A 21,447-nucleotide genomic window follows, 5' to 3' on the forward strand; every position below is an offset into this window, starting at 1 on the left:
CGTTTTTATTTTCATTGGCTTTCTTCTGTAGTAAGCCTGAGCATTTACTGACCACGTCTATTTCCTCTATGAATTACCTATCTAATTTTTGTTTTTTGCCCATTTTTCAACTGGACTGTATCTTTTTCTTATATCTGTGGAAGTTCGTTATATGTTTACAGTGTTTTTGCTGTGTGCTTACACATGTTACACAAGTCAAATATTTTCTTAGGGTAATCTTTTAATTATTAAATTACAGTTTAGTTATATAGAAAACTTAAATCTTTATAACTCAAAGAAGCCTTCTGGGTTTTATGCCTTACTTCAGGAGAATGTATCCACCACTAAGATTACCAAAATATGTTCATATATTTTCTCTTCTCTTGTAATGATACTTTTGCTTTTTATGTTACTGCACTAGTCCCTATGATAAATAAATAAGAGGAAGTTTAAGTAACCAAATAAAAAACACAGACTTGGGGGTGAGGAGTTGGAAATATAAGAAGCAACCAGATAATGAAAAGTTCTGTAAAATAAGAATTTGTACTTGATCCTGAAGGAAATGGGAAATCCAAATATTCTTTAAAGATTTTATTTATTTGAGAGCTCGAGAGAGAGTGTGCGTGCACGTGCACCAGCAGGGGGAGGAGCACAGGAGGAGGGAGAGGGAGAGAGAATCTCAAGCAGACTCCCGCCGAGTACAGAGCCCAACGCACGGCTCCAACCAGTGACCCTGAGATCACAACCTGTGCCAAAACCAAAAGTCGGACACTCCACCAACTGAGCCCCCCAGGCACCCTGGGAAATCTGAATTTTAAACAGAGGAATGAAGTGAAGCAATTTATTCTTTCATAAGAGCATTCTGTAACTCACAGAGTGGAAGAAAATATTTGGAATACATGTATCTGATAAAGATCTTATATCCAAGGGGTGCCTGGGTGCCTCAGTCGGTTATGTGTCTGCCTTCGGCTCAGGTCATGATCCAGGGTCCTGGGATTGAGCCCCGCATCGGGCTCCTTGCTCAGCAGGGAGCCTGCTTCTCCCTCTCCCTCCACCTGCCGCTCCCCTTGCTTGTGCTCTCTCTCTCTCACTCTCTCTCTCTCTGTGTCAAATAAAAATAAATAAAATCCTAAAAAAAAAATCTTATATCCAAAATATAAAAGGAATTCTCAACAATTAAAAACAGGTAATACAACAGAACAGGCAAGTCTGGAACACATAGTTTACGAAACAGATAATACAGTGGGACAAAAAGTTCTCAACTTTATTGGTCATTAGGGAAATGCACACTGAAAACACAGTAGGATACCAGCACACACCTCCAGAATGGCTGAGATGAAAAAAAACAAAAAAATACTATATAAAAAACAACAACCATTTTTAAATTATCTACTAAAGATGAACACATGCAAATTCTGTGGCCCAGCAATCCTACTCCCAGGCATAAACAGAAGAGAAATGGGTACATGTTTAGCAAAAGACATTATTAAGAATAGTAACAGCACTTTATTCATAATAGCTCAAAACTGGAAATCACTCAAATGTTTATCAACAGAAGAATAGATAACTATGGTATATTCATACAATGAAATACTATATAGCAATAATAATGAACTACAACTACATGCAGTAAACAATATGGTTTAATCTCAAAAATACATTGTAAGTAAAAGAAGCTAACCATAAAAAGAGTACTGCTACAGATTCCCTTTAGACACAGCTCCAAACAGACAAAACTAATCAATGGTGGTAGAAATCAGGGCAGTTGTTACCTTTGGGAGGTGGGGGTTGGGAGGTGGTGACTAGAAAGGGAGCACAAGGGGGCTTACGGGTTACTATTAACTTTCTATTTATTGATTTGGATGCTGGTTATAGAATTCTGTTCTGTTTGTGAAAATTCAACGAGTTGCACACATGAATCATGCACTCTTCTGAATGTATACTACACTTTAGTAAAAAAAATTCTTTTAAGATTAATCTGACTTTCAAGAGGGAATGAATTTAATTAGGAGACAAGATTAACCTCAAGGCATGAGGTTGTTATTTTGATATTTAAAGGCAATACACAAATATCTTAGTAACCAAAATATTAGTAGTCATGCAGAAAAATAGTTCTGAAAGATATTCAGTAGGTAGAAATGTCAGAACTCTACAAATGTCTAGGTTGAGGGGACCGAGTATCAAATAATGATTCCCAGGTTTCGGGGGGCCTTGATGGAAAGTGGTACTCTATATAAGGAAATCAGATAGAGATATACAGTTGATAGATGCCTCAACTGAGAGCTCTAGATACTGGAATCATTAATACATAGATGGTAACGGTGCCCTAAAAGTATGATTTCATCTGGAAGGAAAAATTAAAATTGAGAAAAGGTGGCTAGGCAAAGGGAAAATAACTGAAAGCAGAAGCCACTTCTAGAAAAAAGTAGTTCTCAAAGAGTGGTCTGAGGACTTCTGGGAACCCCAAGACAATTCTGGGAGTTTTAGAAAATCAAAAATATTTCTATAACACTATACTATTTGCCAGTTTATTATTCTTTCCTGACTATATAGTGTTTTCTAGAAGTCACATGAGATGTAATACCACAGATAGATAGACTGAATGCAGAAGCAGATATGAAAATCCTTATGTCTTCTATTAAGCCAGATGTTAAAAAGATTTACAAAAACATGTAAAACACTGCTCCTCCTAATTTTTATTTTTAATTTGCAAAACATGTCTATTCTTTGTAAACATATATGCTGGGTTTATTATTGTCATTGTTAAATAATTCATAAATAAATATTTAAAAAATTTTTCAGATTCAATTTCTAGTATGGTAAGAACTGAAACAGATAATCCACCAGGTCAAAAGTTGTTTGGGGGGGGGTGGCATAGTCGGTTACACATCTGACTCTTGGTCTTGGCTCAGGTCCTGACCTCAGGGTGGCTGAGACTGAGCCCTGCATCGGGTTCCACACTCAGCGCAGAGTCTGCTCAAGACTCTTCTCTCCCTCTCCCCCTTTCCCCCTACTTGTGCCCTCTTTCTTTTCTCCCTCTCTCAAATAAATAAATCTTAAAAAAAAAAAAAAAGCTGTCTGGGATCCTTTAAAAAAGTGAAATGTGTCCTAAGACCAAAAAATTTGAGAAATATTGGTATAAAGCAATTTCTTCTGAGTCTAGCTAAAATTGCTATTCACTTTAGATTGAAAATGAAGAAGGAAAGCCTATTAAACTAGCTCACAGTCTCATTATCTGGGGATTGAGATAGCTAAATCCATGCGTCAATATTCCTTCAAGCATATTTTTAATATATAGAGATAAATGATCAAAACCTTTGAGTTCTAATCAAGAGAAACTGGGTAATAAATAGCCATGTGTATATTTTATATGTGAAACTAGATAAAAGGCATCTACTCACCTTTTAAAGGAATTTTGTACATAAAAGGCTCTTGTAGTAAAATCACTTTAGTTTTTTTTTTAAAGATGACAGTCTAGAGCAAAGCCTTGGGAAGCAACATTTAAGAGATAGATAAAATACAAGGAACCTCTGTAGAAGACTGAAGGGCTTCAAAGGAAGACAGAAAACCTAAAGAGGGACAGATAGATGAAATCCAAGGGGAAAGTGCTTCCAGAAGACAGAGGCTCTCAAATGCTGTGGAGAGATTACAGAAGAGACACAAGTAGGTCTCCATTCATTTAGCAAAGAGGAGGTTATTAGTAACTTTGAAGAGCAGTTTTAGTGAAGACATGGGTCAGAAAACGGAGTTAACTATTGAGGTGAAAAAGTAAAGACAGTAAGGTACAGAACTACTTCAAGAATTTAGTTGTAAAGTGGGGATAAGCAGGGTGATGGCTGAAAGTCACATGGACAGGAGAAAAAGTATCCAGATGGGTGTTAAAGATATATAAAACAGAATGTATGCTAAATGAACAAGACTTCAGAGGGGGGAGGAAATCGGATCCAGAACATAGGGAAATACAACCTTATACAGCAGAAGGCAGGCTTCTTACACAGAACAAAAGGGAAATAGTAAAGTTCAGGTGGGAAAAGGAGACTAATTTGGAAGTATGATAGAGGAAGTTGAGGTAGTTAGCGGACGGCGAGTTGCATGGTCTATGTGTAGTAAACAGCAGACAGGAACTATGAAGGGTTCATTGGGAGATTTAAGGAGAGGGTTTGAAATAGCTATTATGAAAACAAGGAGAGAACTGTCTTAAGCTTTTCTAAACCTTTTAAATGGGAATAGAGAAATTTTTGTTTTTAAAGATAAATATCTAGTACATTTCAGAGTGTTTTTTTATCCACAAATAACTAAAATCAAAAGAATGCTGTGTTGAGTTAATCCTTTCATAACCTTTAACAGTCAAGGTTTGTAATATTTTATTTCAGTATATTAACTACTCAATTAATTACAATGGGACATTTTAGCTGCTTCTATTTTGTAGGAGGTATTAAATTGGCTTATGAAATCCCAATAAACTAATCATAGGGAAGTCTCCTATCTATTTTCAGGAGTAAGTTTTAAGTAGACAACACTGTCCAAAGATGGAATGGATTTCCTTAAAAAATACTGATGTTCCAATTACTAGAGAGGCATTTAGCACACTTTTCACACATGAGAATATAAGTCCTCAGAGGCTATTCTTAAATGTAACAGTAAACATTTTAGGCTTACAGGCTCTTGGCTCTCACAGATGTCTATGCATCCACTGTAGCTAAAAAGCAGCTATAGAAAATATGTAACCAAATGGGCATGGCTGTGTTCCAACAAAACTTTATTTGCAAAAACAGGTGGCTGGCCCACAAGCTATTGTTTTTTAACTCCTGGTCTAAGTTATCAGTTTACTATTAAGGAAGTTGCTTAAATTCTTAAACTCTTTAGTTTTGTCATCTGTAAGTACAATAACAAAGCTAATGAATTAATAAGGTAATTACATAAATTATATTAAAATGCCCAGCACAGGGGTGCCTGGGTGGCTCAGTTGTTTAAGCAACTGCCTTCGGCTCAGGTCATGATCCTGGAGTCCCGGGATCGAGTCCCACATCGGGCTCCCTGCTCAGCAGGGAGTCTGCTACTCCCTCTGACCCTCTTCCCTCTTGTGCTCTCTATCTCTCATTCTCTCTCTCTCAAATAAATAAAATCTTAAAAAAAAAAATGCCCAGCACACCCAAAGCATTCAACAAATGTGAGTTCTCTTTCTCTATATTTGATAGTGTGAGGCTACAGTGCTCCCCTTCAGAAGGTCACAGAAGTGAAGAAGAAGAGAGAATATTCATGGTGTGGAAAACAAATGCTGCTTTGTTAAGACAATGATGCAAAGATGATTTTGCCATTTTTCATCAACAAATCCCTGATCTCAATTATTTGAACTGGATTTCTTCTGAAAGATGAAAGTCTACAAAATTTCTTGGAAATAATTTTCCCAGATCCTTAAGATTTAAAAATCTCATTTTAATATTTTATGTGAAAAACAAAATTTAGACATAATTTTTTCTAACCTTGGTATTGAGGAACTAAAAAAACTTAGAAAAGTAATACAATTTCAAAGGACTGTGATGCTGCCCAATATAGTTCTAGGGGGAAAAAAGGATGGGGAAGTTGAAAAATGCAGTGTGAACAGCTTTCTCTGCCTTTGTTCTGCTACCACAAGCCATCTGTATTCTAACTCAGTAAGGTAGAAACAAGGCAATAAGATGATTCTGAAACAACAAGGGGATCACAGTTGAAAAGTGTTTTGAAGCCCAAAAAACCTACAAAGTAAATAATCAATAAATTGACGATATAAACAAAGATTTTTTGAAACTCACCATCTCTATTAGTTTCCCATTCTACATTTTCTTCTTCACTTTCTGGAGTTCTCTCCTTAGTGATTTTTATGTCTTCCTTTTCCCTATGTCTCCCTCTTGAAGATTCTTTCTAAAAAGTATATACATATACACATATTACTATATTTAAAAAATATTATGAGATAGTTACTATAATACAGAATATTTCTAGCTTCGTTTTTTTTTTGAATCTGTTCTGCAGATAATCCCTTATCCACTAAGCAAAAAAAGTGACAAGTTCTAGTGTTAGCACCACAATGAGAATACTATTTTATTAAAGAACAGCAACATGGTAAAAGGGATAAGTGAGATTTTTAAAATATACAATGCAAATATTTAATAAGCACTGGATAGTCTACAACATAGCAAGTTTCTATTTCTAAGTTTCTAGGGGAAAAAACTGTTTAAAATGGATAAAATAAACAAAAGGATAAGTGACTATATTAAAAAAGGACTAAAAAACAGCTACACTGTTCACAGATTATCAAAAATAATTACTAATGTAAAACTTGTCATATACTAATATAACAGCATTTCCCTATACACCGAAAGATAAATCCAAACTCATTTGATAATTTTATAAATGCTTTTTAAAAAAGATTTTTCCCTATTTTGATGAAACCAAAATGGTAGCTAAAACAGAAAATTAGTCCTTATCCTGTAGCTAAAAAACAGAAAATTCTACATTTTATTCCAAGTTTAACAGTATCCTACAGACAAAACAGGACAATAGTAATTTAGCTGATAACATTTAATTAAATATCCTATTACATAAAAACTCCAAACAACATTTTACTAAGTGGTAAGAAAATAAAGTAACCAGTGTTATGGAATTGTTACCCTCCTACCACAGTGTCTCACTTTTATTAAGTTTAAATCCTGCCTATGAAAGAAACTAATACATAAAGACGTTAAATGCTGCAAGTTCTTTACCAAACATATATGGGCTGCTTAAGACACAAAATTAATTTCTCTTTGAAATCTTCTTTTTAAAGAACTCTAGTATATACTATAATTGCCCCTAATTTTACATATTTAAGTATAAAGTCATGCTGTATCACTTGCTAAATGACATATGTAATTGCTGTTAAGACAATAAAGGTGGACAAAAGTCATTATAAAAGATTCTACAAGAGTACAACCAGCCATGGAAAATGGTAAGAGGTCAAAAGAAGGAAGGAAGGAAGGAAGAAAAGGAGGGAAGGAGGGAGGAAGGATCGATCCTATTTATACATAAGACAAAAGGAAAAAAAGGAACATGATCTATTTTTATTCTTAAACTATATTCTAAAGAATATCAATGATGAACTAACTATTCTATATCCCATGCAGTGTGGGGCTTGAACTCAGGATCCTGATATCAAGACCTGAGCTGAGATCAAGAGTTGGACACTTAACTGACTAAGCCACTGAGGTGCCCTCCACGCAACTTTTGAATGTTCTGCGGATTAAACTCACTATGAATATAAACTAGTACAAGTTATATCAAAAATTTATAGAAAGTTATCTCCAAATTACTGAAAAATATATTGTTTCCTACTTAAATTATCAGGTAATATGCAAATAATAATTTAGTTGAAGAGAGTTTCAGAGCCATAGTGCTGATACTGCAAAATAAACAAAATAACCTGCAAGTGTGTAAGAGTATTTATAAGATTTAGAACCAAAAATGTAATCATCTTAATAAACTTCCTTAATAACTTATGTAAATATTTCAAAACATTCACCCTACACAATGAAATTATGTAATTTTTGAGCTATTCTTTTTTTTTTAAGATTTAATTTATTTATCAGAGAGAGAGAAAGAGGGAGAGAGCGAGCACAAGCAGAGGGAGCTGCAGGCCAAGGGAGAAGCAGGTCCCTGATGAGCAAGGAGCCCATTGCGGGACTTGATCTCAGGACACTGGGATCATGACCTAAGCCAAAGACAGTCACTTAATGGACTGAGCCACCCAGGCGTCCCTCTTTTTTTTTTAAAGGCTATTGTCCTTTAATATGACTCTGATACTGTCCTTAGAGATCATATATGACTTCTGTTATTAAGTACTAGAGACTGAATGCAGGCTTCAATAATGGAATCTCATTCAAGTTAGAAGATATTTTTTTCTAATATTTTGTCACTATCAAAATATAGGAATTATTTTGATAATTATTAAGAAGGCTCAGATCATTTTTAAAAATGTCACATTTCCCCATTTTTTTCAAGTCAACCATGTTTAGGCATAATTTGGTTAGGCATGTTATTCCTTTGTCAGTTATTTCTCCCTTTCGTTTACCATATTCAAATAAACAGGGTCTGGTATTCCCTGTCCCACGTAGCACAGCATGGCCTGCTCTCTCACCTCTTGAACAGAGTATCTCGTCATCTTATTTCTCTTAAATGCAAACATATTAATCAAATGTGCAGCCGTTTGATTACTTTATTATGCATTCTAAATTAGCCATCCCAGAACACGTACATGTTGAAATACTTAATGAACTAAAATATTTCAGTCAGTGCCGTTGGGATGAGATATTTTAAGAAGTCAGAATTTTTCTGGACTTCAAAGTATATTAAGTAACACCCCCAGCAGGGTTTGGAGCAGCAACCTGTGATCAAACACATGAATATTTTTGCAGCAAAACATGAATTCGCCAATTGTATAAAGACTATAATTAGCTTCATGTCAATTAAAATTAGGTTTTGCTTTCAAATATATGCCTGACTTAGGAAAAATGTTTGGTTTTAAAAATGTCTTAAAGATTTCAGAAATGGAGTCATTTGATTGTGGACTTTTACTTTATTTACATTTTATATTACATTCACATTTATTCCTTAAACATTATATGTATGGACAGATAATATTTATTATGAATTTTGTTTTTAGATAGTAAGGAGGCATTACCAAGAATTTAATTTAAAAAATAAGTATTGAGGTTGAGTTGAAAACCAATATTACAATAACTGGATTAGCAACTAGAATAATAAAATTCTAGGGGTCTTTGTAAATAATATAATTCAACCTCCTCCTGCCTTATGTAGAAAATTTTTCTAATACTATATAGTTATGAAAGTCCTGTTAGGAGAATTTCAGAAAAAAAATTTCTTCCCTATATCTCCAATGATAGCTCTTCACTGCTGCATCCCTTTGTCCCCATTTTCAGACAGCTCTAAGTATTAAAACATTCTTTCTTATACTGATCACAACTCTTACACCTCTCCAGAATTCTTCCTGATTACAATCAGTTCTGATGTCTAGATCATGTAAAAATAAATCTAATACTTCTTTCACACGATAGCCCTTTAAATATGTGAAAACCAGTGTTACTAAATCTCTTCAGCATCTTCTTATACTTCTTATACTATCTTATAATATGCTTCATATTCATCATACATTAACATTTCAGGATTTTCACACTCTTCCTCACTCTGTCATCTTCCCTGGACATACTAATTTGCCAATGTACTTCAATAAAACATGGTAACTAAAATTAATCTAGTCTTGTTAGAGCAGTATACAGCATATGGCTTTTACTTTTCCTGGTGTAGAACTGAAATTATACTATTTGTATTAATGAAGTCTAACTTGTTTTGCAGGATAAGTTTTGGGTGGAGCTTAAATAAGATACTATAAGCTTATAAACTTTACATTTAAACTACAATCTCACATAAAATAGAGCAAACTTCAGGGCTGGGTGATTTAGTAACACACTGAAATCATTAGGGGTCAAATTTACTGCTGTTTTTCCTTTCTCACAGCTCTGCTATTCCTACTGTTGACTTCACATTAAGGCATATTTCTTTTACCATAATAAGAAGCAATCTAGGTTCTCCCAGTGTGCCTCTCCCTCAATCATGAAGTAAGAATTCTTTCCTTTAGTTTGAGTAGGCCAACTTCAGTCACATGACCACATTTAAGTCAATAACTACCACCAAAGTAATGGTCACAGGCAGGATGACTTAGGCCTGGTTCCTGAATCAACTGAATTATCAAGGAGAATGGGATTATTTCCGACTGAATTAAACTAATCAGGCCCTAGCAGTGAACTGGGGTCAATTCCCCCCAAACACAATGCAGCTACAGAATGAAAAAGTGATGGAATGGATTCTGGGGAGTTCAAAGCAATTTACACTTACACTTTTGGTACAATACCTCACCTCTTCAAAGTATAAGGCCACGCTTTTGACAACTTCAAAGGCCATTAACAAAACAGACTGTCTAACCTAGTAAACATTTTTTCTGTTCACTTTTACTATTCACATTTCAGACCCTCCTTCTAAGGTCATTTGCTATCTCCCTGATACATATCTTTTTAGATATTCTCTATTTAGTGACGGTCTCCTAGTACTCAACAGTCTCGATTTTATTTGAAAATGTCTGTATTATATCCGCATTCTTGAAAAATAATTTCACTGGGTATACAGCTATGGGTTGACAGATTTATCTTAGCACTTTGGAAATATTATCCCACTGTCTTTTGGCTTCCATTGCTATTGATGTCATTCTGTTGTTGCTCCTTTGTAGGATGACTTGCCTTTTTTTCTTGGGGAATTTCTAGTATTTTCTCTAACTTTGGTATTTTGCAATTGCATAATAATATCCTATTTGGTACGTATTGTGCTTTCTGTATCTGTAGCTTTGTCTCATCAATTAGAGAAAATTCACAGCACTATTTCTTTCAATATTGACTCCCCTACATTCTATTTTTTCCTGGAGTTCCAACTAGAGGTACATTAATTTTCTAAGTATTTCCCTCACATTTTTGAACCTCTTCAACATTCCCTGTAACTCTGTCTTTATGTGTTGCATTCTGGGTAATTTCTTCAGCTCCCATCTTTCAATTCAACAACTCTATCTCCACAGATGGACCAAAGGCTTACTCTCGAACTGGCTCTAATTCTAGTAAAAGCTTCAAGGTCACCACTAGCTTTCGGGTTTGCTACTTAATCCCTGGTTTCAATTCCTGTTCGTGTTTGTTTTTGCCGCTGTTTTGCATTCTTGAGAAAGCAGCAATGCATTTAAAATGTGTTTGTTGTCACTTAGCCAGGATCTAGTATTACTGTAATGGGAGGGCCCTCAAAGTATATAGACCATAATAGTGCTGAAAGGGAAAGTTAATACTAACAATTCTTTTTCGTTTTTTAAGATTTTGAGAGAGAGAGCGTGTGCCCACACAAGCAGGGGATAGGGGCAGAGAGAGAGAGAGAGAGAAGCAGGCTCCCGGCTGCGGCAGGGACCCTGAGGATCATGACCTGAGCTGAAAGCAGATGCTTAACTGACTGAGCCACCCAGGCACCCCAAGACTAACAATTCTTAACAAGATTAACAATTCTTCAGCAATCACATCAAACTTTGCCTGTTATTTGAAGTATAGCCAACTATTTCCCCCTTGGACTTATCCACAACCATTGGTCAGATCAAGCCACCCTAGGCCATACTAGCGCAACTGACATTTGGTTCCTAAAATAAAGTCTGTTTATCCCTAACACAAGTTTGTTCTTTGTTAATGACAGGGAACAATATTATTATGTATTAGATGAGACAAAGAAGATGGGAAGGGGAAAAAATCTACTTTGACTAAGTTTTTCAATTATCCCATATAATCTCCTTACATTTCCTTACATCTTCCAAAATTACTTGGAGAAACTTCCTTTGCGACTAATAGATAAAAGTTATCACAGAATATTTAGTCAAAGAGTAAATCAATTATTTATATACCAATGAAGTTCTCCCCTTGTACGAATATTCACTTTAAAACAACTGTGTAAATTTGTCCATTACTAGCCTAAACCTATTATCGATCATAGTAATAATTCTGTTATATTAAAGAATATCGAGTTTTTAAACACTAATTGTTTTATACAAAGACTTTTTTTTTCCCATATCTTTTATTTTTAAAGAATAATGATTCCACAGATGTCTGGGTGGTTCAGTTGGTTAATCATCCAACTCTCAATTTCGGCTCAGGTCATGATCTTGGAGTCATGGTATGGAGCCCTGCATGGGGCTCTGTGCTCAACACGGAGTCTGCTCATCCCTCTCCCGCTGCTCCTCCTCCCTGCTCCCTCTCTATCTCTAAAATAAATAAAATCTTAAAAAAAAAACAAAAAACAATGATTCCAAACCCTATTATTCTAAAAATATACATAGTTTCACAAACACTAACATCATTAGTGAATTCTTACTTTTCTGTCAGAAGCTCTAGAATTAATGTTAATTCAAATTTTTCTTGCTGTAATTTACTACCACATATCATATCAAAGCTATTAACAACTGGAAAAAACTGCTATTGAGATTATGGTTCTCACCTTAATGTTTTCAAAACTTTTCAACTGGACACGTCTGAAGAAGGGTAAAAACTTTAAAAAATGAACAATGGTTCATTTTTTTTGGCCTGAACATTAGCCCAAAAACTCAGCTCAGTCTATAGCTATTAGAATAGATATAATCAGACATTTTAAAATTTTAAATTATTCACAGATGTACAATTTCAGATCCTTTCAATATTACAGAAACACAGAGAATAAAGAAATGTAGATCTATACTGGGGAAACCAGTATAATTTGTTTACTACTGAAGAAAACTCCCCTAAATAGTGTTAATGGAGCTTTTGTTTTATGAAGTGATCACAAAAATTATATTATCTTGTTTCATAATAAGCAGAGCCACAAATAAATAAGACTATACTTTAAAGAACATTCAACAGATAACCAAACTCAGATCATCTCTAAACACTGCATTAAAAAAAATTATAATGAAAAGAGAACAGTTATTATCTCTACTGTGCACTCAATACAGCAGTGAAGTACAGAAAGTACAGAGAAAACTAGACAGAAACGTACCACTAAGCTACTTCAACAAGGTCTTCTCAAACCAAGAGATCAAGCAGACAAAGATATTAAAAATACAGAAGATCAAAACAACAGAGGTTTTAGATAGACTCTAGAATCTGAAAACTAAAAGTAGAAAATACTCCTTCTTTTCAAGCACACATGGAAAATTTAGATAAACTGATCATATTTTAAGTCACAAAGAAAATCTCATTAAAGTTAAAAAAATAGAAATATAAAGAGCAATAACATAGAACTTATTTTTTTATTCAAAATAACACACACATAACAAAAAGTTCTTCAACCTGAAAAATTTAAAACATGCAATTAAAAGATTATTGGATCATGGGTGAAATCCAAACCTAAAGAGAATTTCTTGAAAATAATGATCATGAAAACATGACATATAAAATCCATAAATTCAGCTAAACCATTTATCAAAGTTTAAAGCATTAAATACTAATACAAATCAAAGAAAATAAATTCTCAACCAATTCAACAAAGAAAAGAAATACAGTAAACCAAAGAATAAAAGAAAAAACAAATAAACATATTAGAAAAGAGAAAGAATTAATCTACTAATCCAAAAGCTAACTCTTGGGGAAGAAAAGAACAACAATAGAAAAATAAAAACCAACAACAACAAAAAAAGAATACTGGCTTACCTAATTAAGAAAAGGGAAAAAAGCATAAGTATCTAAAATCAGATATAACAAAGTAAAAACAGGTTTTAGAACAAAGAAAAATAAAGAAAAACATGAGATTTCTTCACACAACTCTATGCAGTTTAAAAACCCAGAGGAAATAATTTTTTAGAAAAATACAACTTAACAAAATTGACTTCAACAAAGTCAAAAGTCCACTAATTTCCAAATTAAAAAAAATAAAGAACTTTTCATAAAACAGTACCAGATTCAGTTGGTTTCACATGTGAATTCTATCAAACCGTTAAAGAGCAGAAAATCCCAATATCACTTATGATAGTCCAGAGCAAACAATCAGTAATATTTTGTTATTATACAGTACGTGGACTACCTGTGAAATACTACAGTGTTATGTGAAAGGAGACTTGAAATGTAAACTTACACTGCAAACTCTAGTGCAACCACTAAAAAAGTAAAAATAAGTAAACCGATATGCTAAAAAAGGAGAGAAGCTGGAATAATATAAAATGTGTGATTCACACCATAACAGGCACAAAAAGAGTAGAAGACAAAACAACAGGAACAAAGAACTATGGTAACAAACTAGAAAACTGTAACAAATATAATAGACATTAATTCAACTATATCAATACTTTCATTAAACATCAATGGACAATATCGATTAAAACAGAAACTATCAGGGCTGCCTGGGTGGCTCAGTCAGTTAGGCGGCTGGCTGCCTTCAGCTCAACTCATGATTCCGGGGGTCCTGGAATCAAGCCCCACTCAACGCTCCCTGTTCAGTGGGGGAGTCTGCTTCTCCTTCTTCCTCTGCCCCTTCCCCCAGCTTGTGCTCTCTCTTGCGCTCTCTCTCAAATAGTCTTAAAAAAAAAAAAAAAAAACCCAAAAAACAAAAATGGACTGTCAGAGTGGATCAAAAACTAAGACCCAAATACACGTTGTCTACAAGAAACAACCTTAAATATGAAGACACATACAGAGTAAAAGGAAAGAGATGGAGAAAAGATACTATGCTAGTATTAATCAAAATAGAGTGGGAATAAGCTACATTAATTTCAGACAGAGCAGACTTCAAAGCAAGTGAAGTTACCAGTGACAAAAAGGGGCATACCATAATGATAAAGGGGTCAGTTCTCCAAGAAGACATAACAATCCTTAATATATATGTGCCTAAAAACAGAGTGTCAAAATATGTATGGTAAAAACTGATATACAACTTGTAAGGAGAAGAAATGATCCACAATTACAGCTGGAAATTTTAACACCTCTCTGTCAAAAATGGATACATCCAGCAGGCAGAAAAACATTAAGAACATAGTTGAACTCAAAAGCACCACCTGGGACGCCTGGGTGCCTCAGTCGGTTATGTGTCTGCCTTCGGCTCAGGTCATGATCCCAGGGTCCTGGGGTTGAGCTCTGAGCCCTGCATCAAGCTCCTTGCTCAGCGGGGAGCCTGCTTCTCCTCCCTCTGCCTGCCGCTCCCCCTGCTTGTGCGCTCAATCTCTCTCTCTCTGACAAATAAATAAATAAAATCTTTAAATAAAAAAAAAAGCACCATCCATCTACTGGAAACAACTGACATCTGTAGACTTCATCCAACAACAGCAAAATACACAATTTTCTCAAGCTCACATGGGACATTCACCAAAACAGACCATATTCTCAACCATAAAACACACTTTTAAAAGAACAGAAATCATACAATGTCTGCTTTCAGACTAAAATGTAATTAAACTAGAAATCAGTAACAAAAAGATAGCTGAAAAATCCCTAAATATGTGGAGATCAAGCAACACACTGCTAATTAATACACAGGTCAAAGAAGAAGTCTTTTCCTTTATTCAGTAAGTGAACTTACTAATGCCAGGGAGGTGAATCTGTGAATAAAAATAGATTCCTGGCATACAAATTTCTTTTCTCTTGCCAAACCCTGACTGATACATTAAGACTATTCACAATGTGATTCACCTAATCTACCTCTTCAGCCCTCACCTCAAATTCACATGCTATAATTTCTATACGTTAGGCACAGAGTCAGTTTCTCAAACACACTAGTCCTTTAAACCACCTTACTGTTGCTGTGTTGGTTTTTTCCTCTTTCTAAACTTTCACCACCCCGTCTTTCATCCCACCTACCCTTCCAACACTCAGTACAATTGTCATTTCCCTCTGTAAAATGTTCTCTGGTTCCCCAGGCAGTTATTCATTCCTTTCACTGTGTGTTTTGCTCATCTCTCTCTGTCATGCTATCATACTCTACAGAATTACAATTTATCTGTTTATGAATTTGTCTCCCCACAAGATCACGGGTTATCAACCTCAAAACTGAAACATACTGGAGCTGAATTCAGCAGCAGAGAAGGGGTAGAATTACAGTTCGTCTGTATCCTAACTTAGCTACGCTATGTCATCTAACCTGTAGCTCCCCCTACCTAAACTAAATCTGACTTTTCCATAGAAATTCATTACACGAAGATCAACATATGTCTGTGTTGCAGTAGGAATGTATCACAGAAATGATCAGCATTTGTTATCCTAGACCAGATAGTTCACTCAAAATAATTAATACCCTGGTATCCTAGCTTATTAACAGTTTTCTCTAAGTTTGGATAGGGAATTTCCTAAAACCTGGTCACTCTTCTCACTATTACCCTTAGGTATGCATGGCACTCAGCACCTTTGAGGGCTTTCTCATCTAGGGAAAGTGAGAAACAGGCTTCAAATTTCTTGATGAAATGCCAACTCTGCTGTCTACTAAATTCATATGCTGAACATATAAACCTTTATGATCAGCAACACACTTAGATTTAGATATCTGTTAACAACCTAAATCTCTAATGCTGATATTCATCTCCTACTAAGAGCCTAACACCAATTTATATTGAGAGGAAAGGCCAAGAGCTATTCTAATACTGTACATACCATTTATTAAACAGTCATCATGGATTAGCCACTCATGTTACTTGTTTTACATATATTTTCTTCACAGCAACACAATGATAGAGCTATGGCCTCCATTTAGATAAGGAAACTGCAGAGTTAAAAAACGATTCCTAAAATAATGTCTTCAGAATATGAATTCTAGATGTTTGCCTTTTAAACTACAGTCCATTTAGTGGTATGCTAGATAGAGCCAGTTCACACTGACTCACAAGAGTCGACTGTTAAATTTTTAGGAACTGTGTATGCCATTGTTAAACACAGCTATGGTTAAAAATTAAATGCTATAAGCTAACAATTACAAATAAAAACAAAGGTAACTGTTATTCAAAACTCACTTCCTAAACATTCCAGTACATTTTACTCTTGAGGTTAATTACATTTATTTCATGTGAGTGTGTGTACATATATGTGTGTATGTGTGAAAAATACTATATAATGGTGTGAAAATGAGTATCTCTTCCAACTCTGTATTCAGTAATACCACTTTGCTAGCTTGAAACTGACTAGGATGGGAGCATTTATGCCAAAGAAATTGGCAAATCCTACAAAGCATGGCTTTTTTTCCCTGAGTGGTTGTTAAACATTACCAGCAAATCATGGAGTTCATTCCTTATTCTAAGTAATCGGTTATTTCAAAATACAATACACATGCTCAGCCCCTACCCAGAAATTCTAATTCAGTAGATCAGGGGTAGAGTATCAGCACGTTATTTCGCAAAAGACTATCTCTCCTCCAAAAGAATTCTGATATGTACATACCTCTAGCTGAGAATTACTATCTGAGACTTCTAAAGCAGTATTATGTATCATCAGACATTAAAAAAATACATACTTAAAGTGTATTACTTTAGGTTCCTGAATTTAAGTCTCTACAAACTATAATGTAAAACTGTAATGCAGCTTTTTTATCAAGGGTCAAAAACAGTCATAAACAAGCTTCTATGTAGCTTAAATTATCAGAAAGGTTTCTCTTTAAACAATTCGATAATTTTAATAAAAAGATTGTAATACGAGACAACTAAGATATCCACATGAAATGAAAAAGAATAGGGCTGGACCATAAATAAAAATTAACTCAAAATGGATCAAAGCTAAAGCTAAAGCTCAAAGATTCTTTGAAGAAAACAAGGCATGTATCTTTGTGACCCTGAATTAGGCAATGGTTTCTTAGATAAGACACCTAAAACACAAACAACAACAAAAACAGATAAATCGGATTTCATCAAAATAAAAACATCTGTGCTTTAAAGGACATCATCAAGAACATAAAATGATAACCCACAGAATGGAAGAAAATTTTTGCAAATCATAAGGAATTTGTATCTAAAATATATAGAGAGTTGTTACAGATCAACAATAAAAAGACAACCCAAATTAAAAATTAGGAAAGATCTGAAAAGACATGTCTCTAGAGAAGATAAGCAGATGGCCAATAAGCACATCTTATTGTTCAATATCACTGATGTTCAATATTAGCCATCAGGGAAATGCAAAAACTATAAGATTACCACTTCACACCCATTAAGATGGCTCTAATCAAAGAGTTCAATAATAGCAAATGCTGACAAAGATGTAGAGAACTGAAACTTCACACACTGCTGGAAGAATGTAAAATGGTATAGCTGCTTTGGAAAACAACATAGCAGTTTCTCAAAAAATAAACTTGGGTTAGTTTATGACTCAGCAATTCTACTTTTAGATATAAACCCAAGAGAAATGAAAATATATGTCACTCAAAAAACTGTTTATGGATGTTTATACATAAAAGCCAAAGGGTGGAAACAACCCAGATGTTCATCAATTAATGAATGGATAAACAAAACGTGATATATTAATACAATGGAATATTATTTGGCAAAAACAAGGAATAAAATATCGATACATCCTATAATCCTTCATGAACCTTGAAAACACTATAGTAGGCAAAAGACACAAGTCAAAATCAAAGCCACATATTACATGACTCCACTTAAATGAAACACCCAGAAGAGTCAAATCTACAGTTACAGTAAGTGGCACAGTCGTTGCCTAGGGCTGTTGGTCAGTTGGATGATACAGGTATTACCATTAAAAGGTATGTGGGGTTTTTTTTCTTTTTTTTTTTATGATAATGAGAATGCTCTAAAATTGATTGTGGTGATGGTAGCATGACTCTGGGAATATACAAAAAAACCACCAAAGTGTACGCTTTAAATGGACGAATTGTATGGTGCATGATTATATACCAATAAATCTGTTAAAAACACATATACATTAAGTTTTTTTAAAAAAAATTAGCTCAGGACAAGATTTCCATATCTGAAACACTGATGTTTTCTTTTATTCAATAAGCTACATCATAAAACATATTTCTCTTTTGGCTTCATTGCCAGGAAATTCACCATTAAATTTTGTAGTCACATGAGCTTTCCCTCACCTAAGTTCTCTAGTTCAGTTTCTGTCACCACATGCCTTGCTTTCATTGTTTTAATTTCTAAGTGTTCTACCGTAACCCACTTCAATCTTTCTTGAAAACAAGCAGGATATGATGGCTGGCTGAATTCTGAAAATTTAAGAATACTTTTAGAAAAAAAAAAAAAGGAATACTCTTAGATACTAATGATGCCCACCAAGATACAGAAATCCTATGAAGTTCAGCTTGAGCTCTGCTAACTAATTCCCTTCATCTTAACTACCATCAAGAACTGATTCAGAGAATTAATGAGTTTTCCCAGGGACTTTTTACTCTAAATTACATTATCCATATAAAACATTATAATGTGGTATTACACATCTACCATACATTTAGCACAGAAGATAATAAATCACTACTGAAATTTAACTTTGTTTTGGGAAATTCATTCCTACCCTAACAGGTGAGGAAGACTCCTCTGTATTTCGTTTCTGGGACTCAGTGTCCACATCTTGGCGCTTGTTCTTCATTCTTTCTCTAAGATCCCCTGTAGGTCTTTCTGGTGACCTTTGAACCAAAAAACAAAAACAAAACAAAAAACAAAACAAAACAACAAAAATCTATATTTATATAACATTTATAAGAATATATTTACAGAAATACCTCACGAATCTCAATAAAATTTTTCTGTCCGTGGTTCCTAACGTTCAGAAAAACAATTTGCTTCAGCTTAAATATTAATATATAAAAAATATGAGCATCACTTACAAGTTTTCTCCCCATAACAATCAGAAATGTATACAATAAAATTCCATGGGGTGGCAGGTACTGGTGACATGAATAAGAAACTGTATGTGAGCCAAGAAAAAGGAATTTATAATTAACAGCTTAATTTGTTTTTCTAAAAATCACATAAAGGTATTAGTTGTATTTGAAAGTAAAAAGCAGGAAGATAAAGTTTTAAACCACAATGTTGTAAAATTAATCAAGAGGCAACAGTATTATCATGCATACATGTATGTGGCTGGATGCAACATCAACAACGGAATTACCCATCTTAAGAATCATGGGACACAGAGGAGCTTTGTGTTATTCTTATAAATTTTCTTAAAATTTGAAACGATTTCAGGATAGAAAATAGTTAAAGGATTCAAAGTAATATTTAGGCAGTGGATTTCTTTTTAATTAAGGAAAATCATACATATTTATATTCAACACTCATAAGCATTCATAATTCATACTGAAAATGTGACAAGTGGCTATCCAATTATTTTTACACCATATTAGGTGAGAAAATAAAGCAGACATGGAAAACACACTGCCTTTAAAGAATATTCCTAGAGGACCTTTTAAAAAGGGCAAAGAAGTTAAGGAGTGGTAATTCCTCATTGGCCACCAAAAATACTGTACACAATATTTTTTTAAGGATATAAACAAATCACATGAACATTTACATCTATTTCAAGTAATAGTTACCAATCAAATCAATTCTTTTATCAATCATACAAGTCACATGATTAATGAAGAAATAATTTCAGTTAATTCACTTTAAAGGATCTCATTAATATCTGTATGTACATTTTATAGGACTATATTAAATGTTTTAATAGTTAAATCTAACCTTGAAAGTGGAACTTACTAAAAACCAGTACTTAAATGCTTTAAATTATAATTATGACGTAAATGTACATCTTACGTGCCCTGGTCTCCTTTATATAATAAGACAATTTATTAAGAACTTATTTCTACCCTAAGTAGCGCCTAACAGAGTGCTCTACATACAATGAATGCTCAATAAATGACTTAAATATTTTGTGACTAAGCATTTCTGAAATACACTGCTTTTCTTTCCATCTTTGAATCACATTATGAACTGTATTTTCTTCCCTATCAAAAAAGAAAAGAAGACAAATCCAAAGGGGGTTATCAAATGAAAAAACATGCACAAAATAACAACAAAAAGCCTTTATTCTAAGTCTAGTAATGACACTATTTCTTCCCATTTTAGACAAATTTCTCTGCTCACTTTCCTCAAAATTACCTCTTATATAAAAATTTTGTGTCAGTTAACAATAAATTTCACAGATGAATTAAAATGTATTAAAAGTGTGGTAATAATATGAACAAAACATTAAAATTATTGAACCAACTTTACCTAGGTATAAATTTATACAGATAATTAAACATATGTTTAAGAACTGGTTTTCCTACATTAACAGAAGGCACAGGTGACAATCTAAATACAAATAAAACAGAGTACTCAGCATCACAAGTAAACTAAAATGTACATCTAAGTGAACAGGAACTCAGTTAAGGGTCTGAATTTGAAATTCTATTAAGCTTCAAAATCTATACACACACACACACACACACACACACACAAATTCACCCATTTAAAAAAAAATCTGCAAATGCTAATGTTCAGTTTCTATACTATTGCTGTAACCAAAGCAATCAGCACACCCAATTTTAGGATTTGGTTAACTATTTGTTTACCAATCAAGTTTAAACTGTTTTTGTGACAACCTTTACATGTTATGTATTTAAACATCATAACATAATCATCATGAACTGAACTGAAAGAAAAATTAAAGGTCTTTATTAGGAAAGTTTCATTTAGCTTTGCCTTTATTAAAGGCAAAAAGATGTCCTAAATAGGTAGTAGTACCTTTATCTACGTATAAGTACATGCTTTCATTTACATTAATACATTGTGATAAGGGATTTGGCAAATGCATTTAACGTACAGAGCTTGCAGTAGACTGTCTTATGTCATTAATGTTTGAATTTAGAACATCTTAAAAAGCTAAAATTATATCTTTGTTAAATTTTAATTTTTTAAGAGTT

The 21,447-nt window shown here is 33.9% G+C and overlaps 1 protein-coding gene across 5 annotated transcripts in view; it reads right to left on the reverse strand.

The window, feature by feature from the left end:
- ZC3H13 (zinc finger CCCH-type containing 13) overlaps window positions 1-21,447 on the reverse strand; it is a 92,575-nt gene that overhangs the window by 64,266 nt on the left and 6,862 nt on the right. For all 5 annotated transcript variants that reach the window (XM_073894528.1, XM_025874862.2, XM_025874860.2 and 2 more), the window contains exons 4-5: window positions 19,056-19,167; window positions 5,772-5,880 (exon numbers count right to left, since the gene is read on the reverse strand). In XM_073894528.1, the coding sequence (XP_073750629.1) occupies window positions 5,772-5,880; window positions 19,056-19,167 (221 nt within the window). The remainder of the gene's footprint in view (window positions 1-5,771; window positions 5,881-19,055; window positions 19,168-21,447) is intronic.

This window comes from Callorhinus ursinus, unplaced genomic scaffold, assembly GCF_003265705.2.
Source record: "Callorhinus ursinus isolate GAN/ISIS: 27379988/994484 unplaced genomic scaffold, GSC_fseal_2.0 scaffold7, whole genome shotgun sequence".
In the NCBI taxonomy this organism is placed as follows: domain Eukaryota; kingdom Metazoa; phylum Chordata; class Mammalia; order Carnivora; family Otariidae; genus Callorhinus; species Callorhinus ursinus.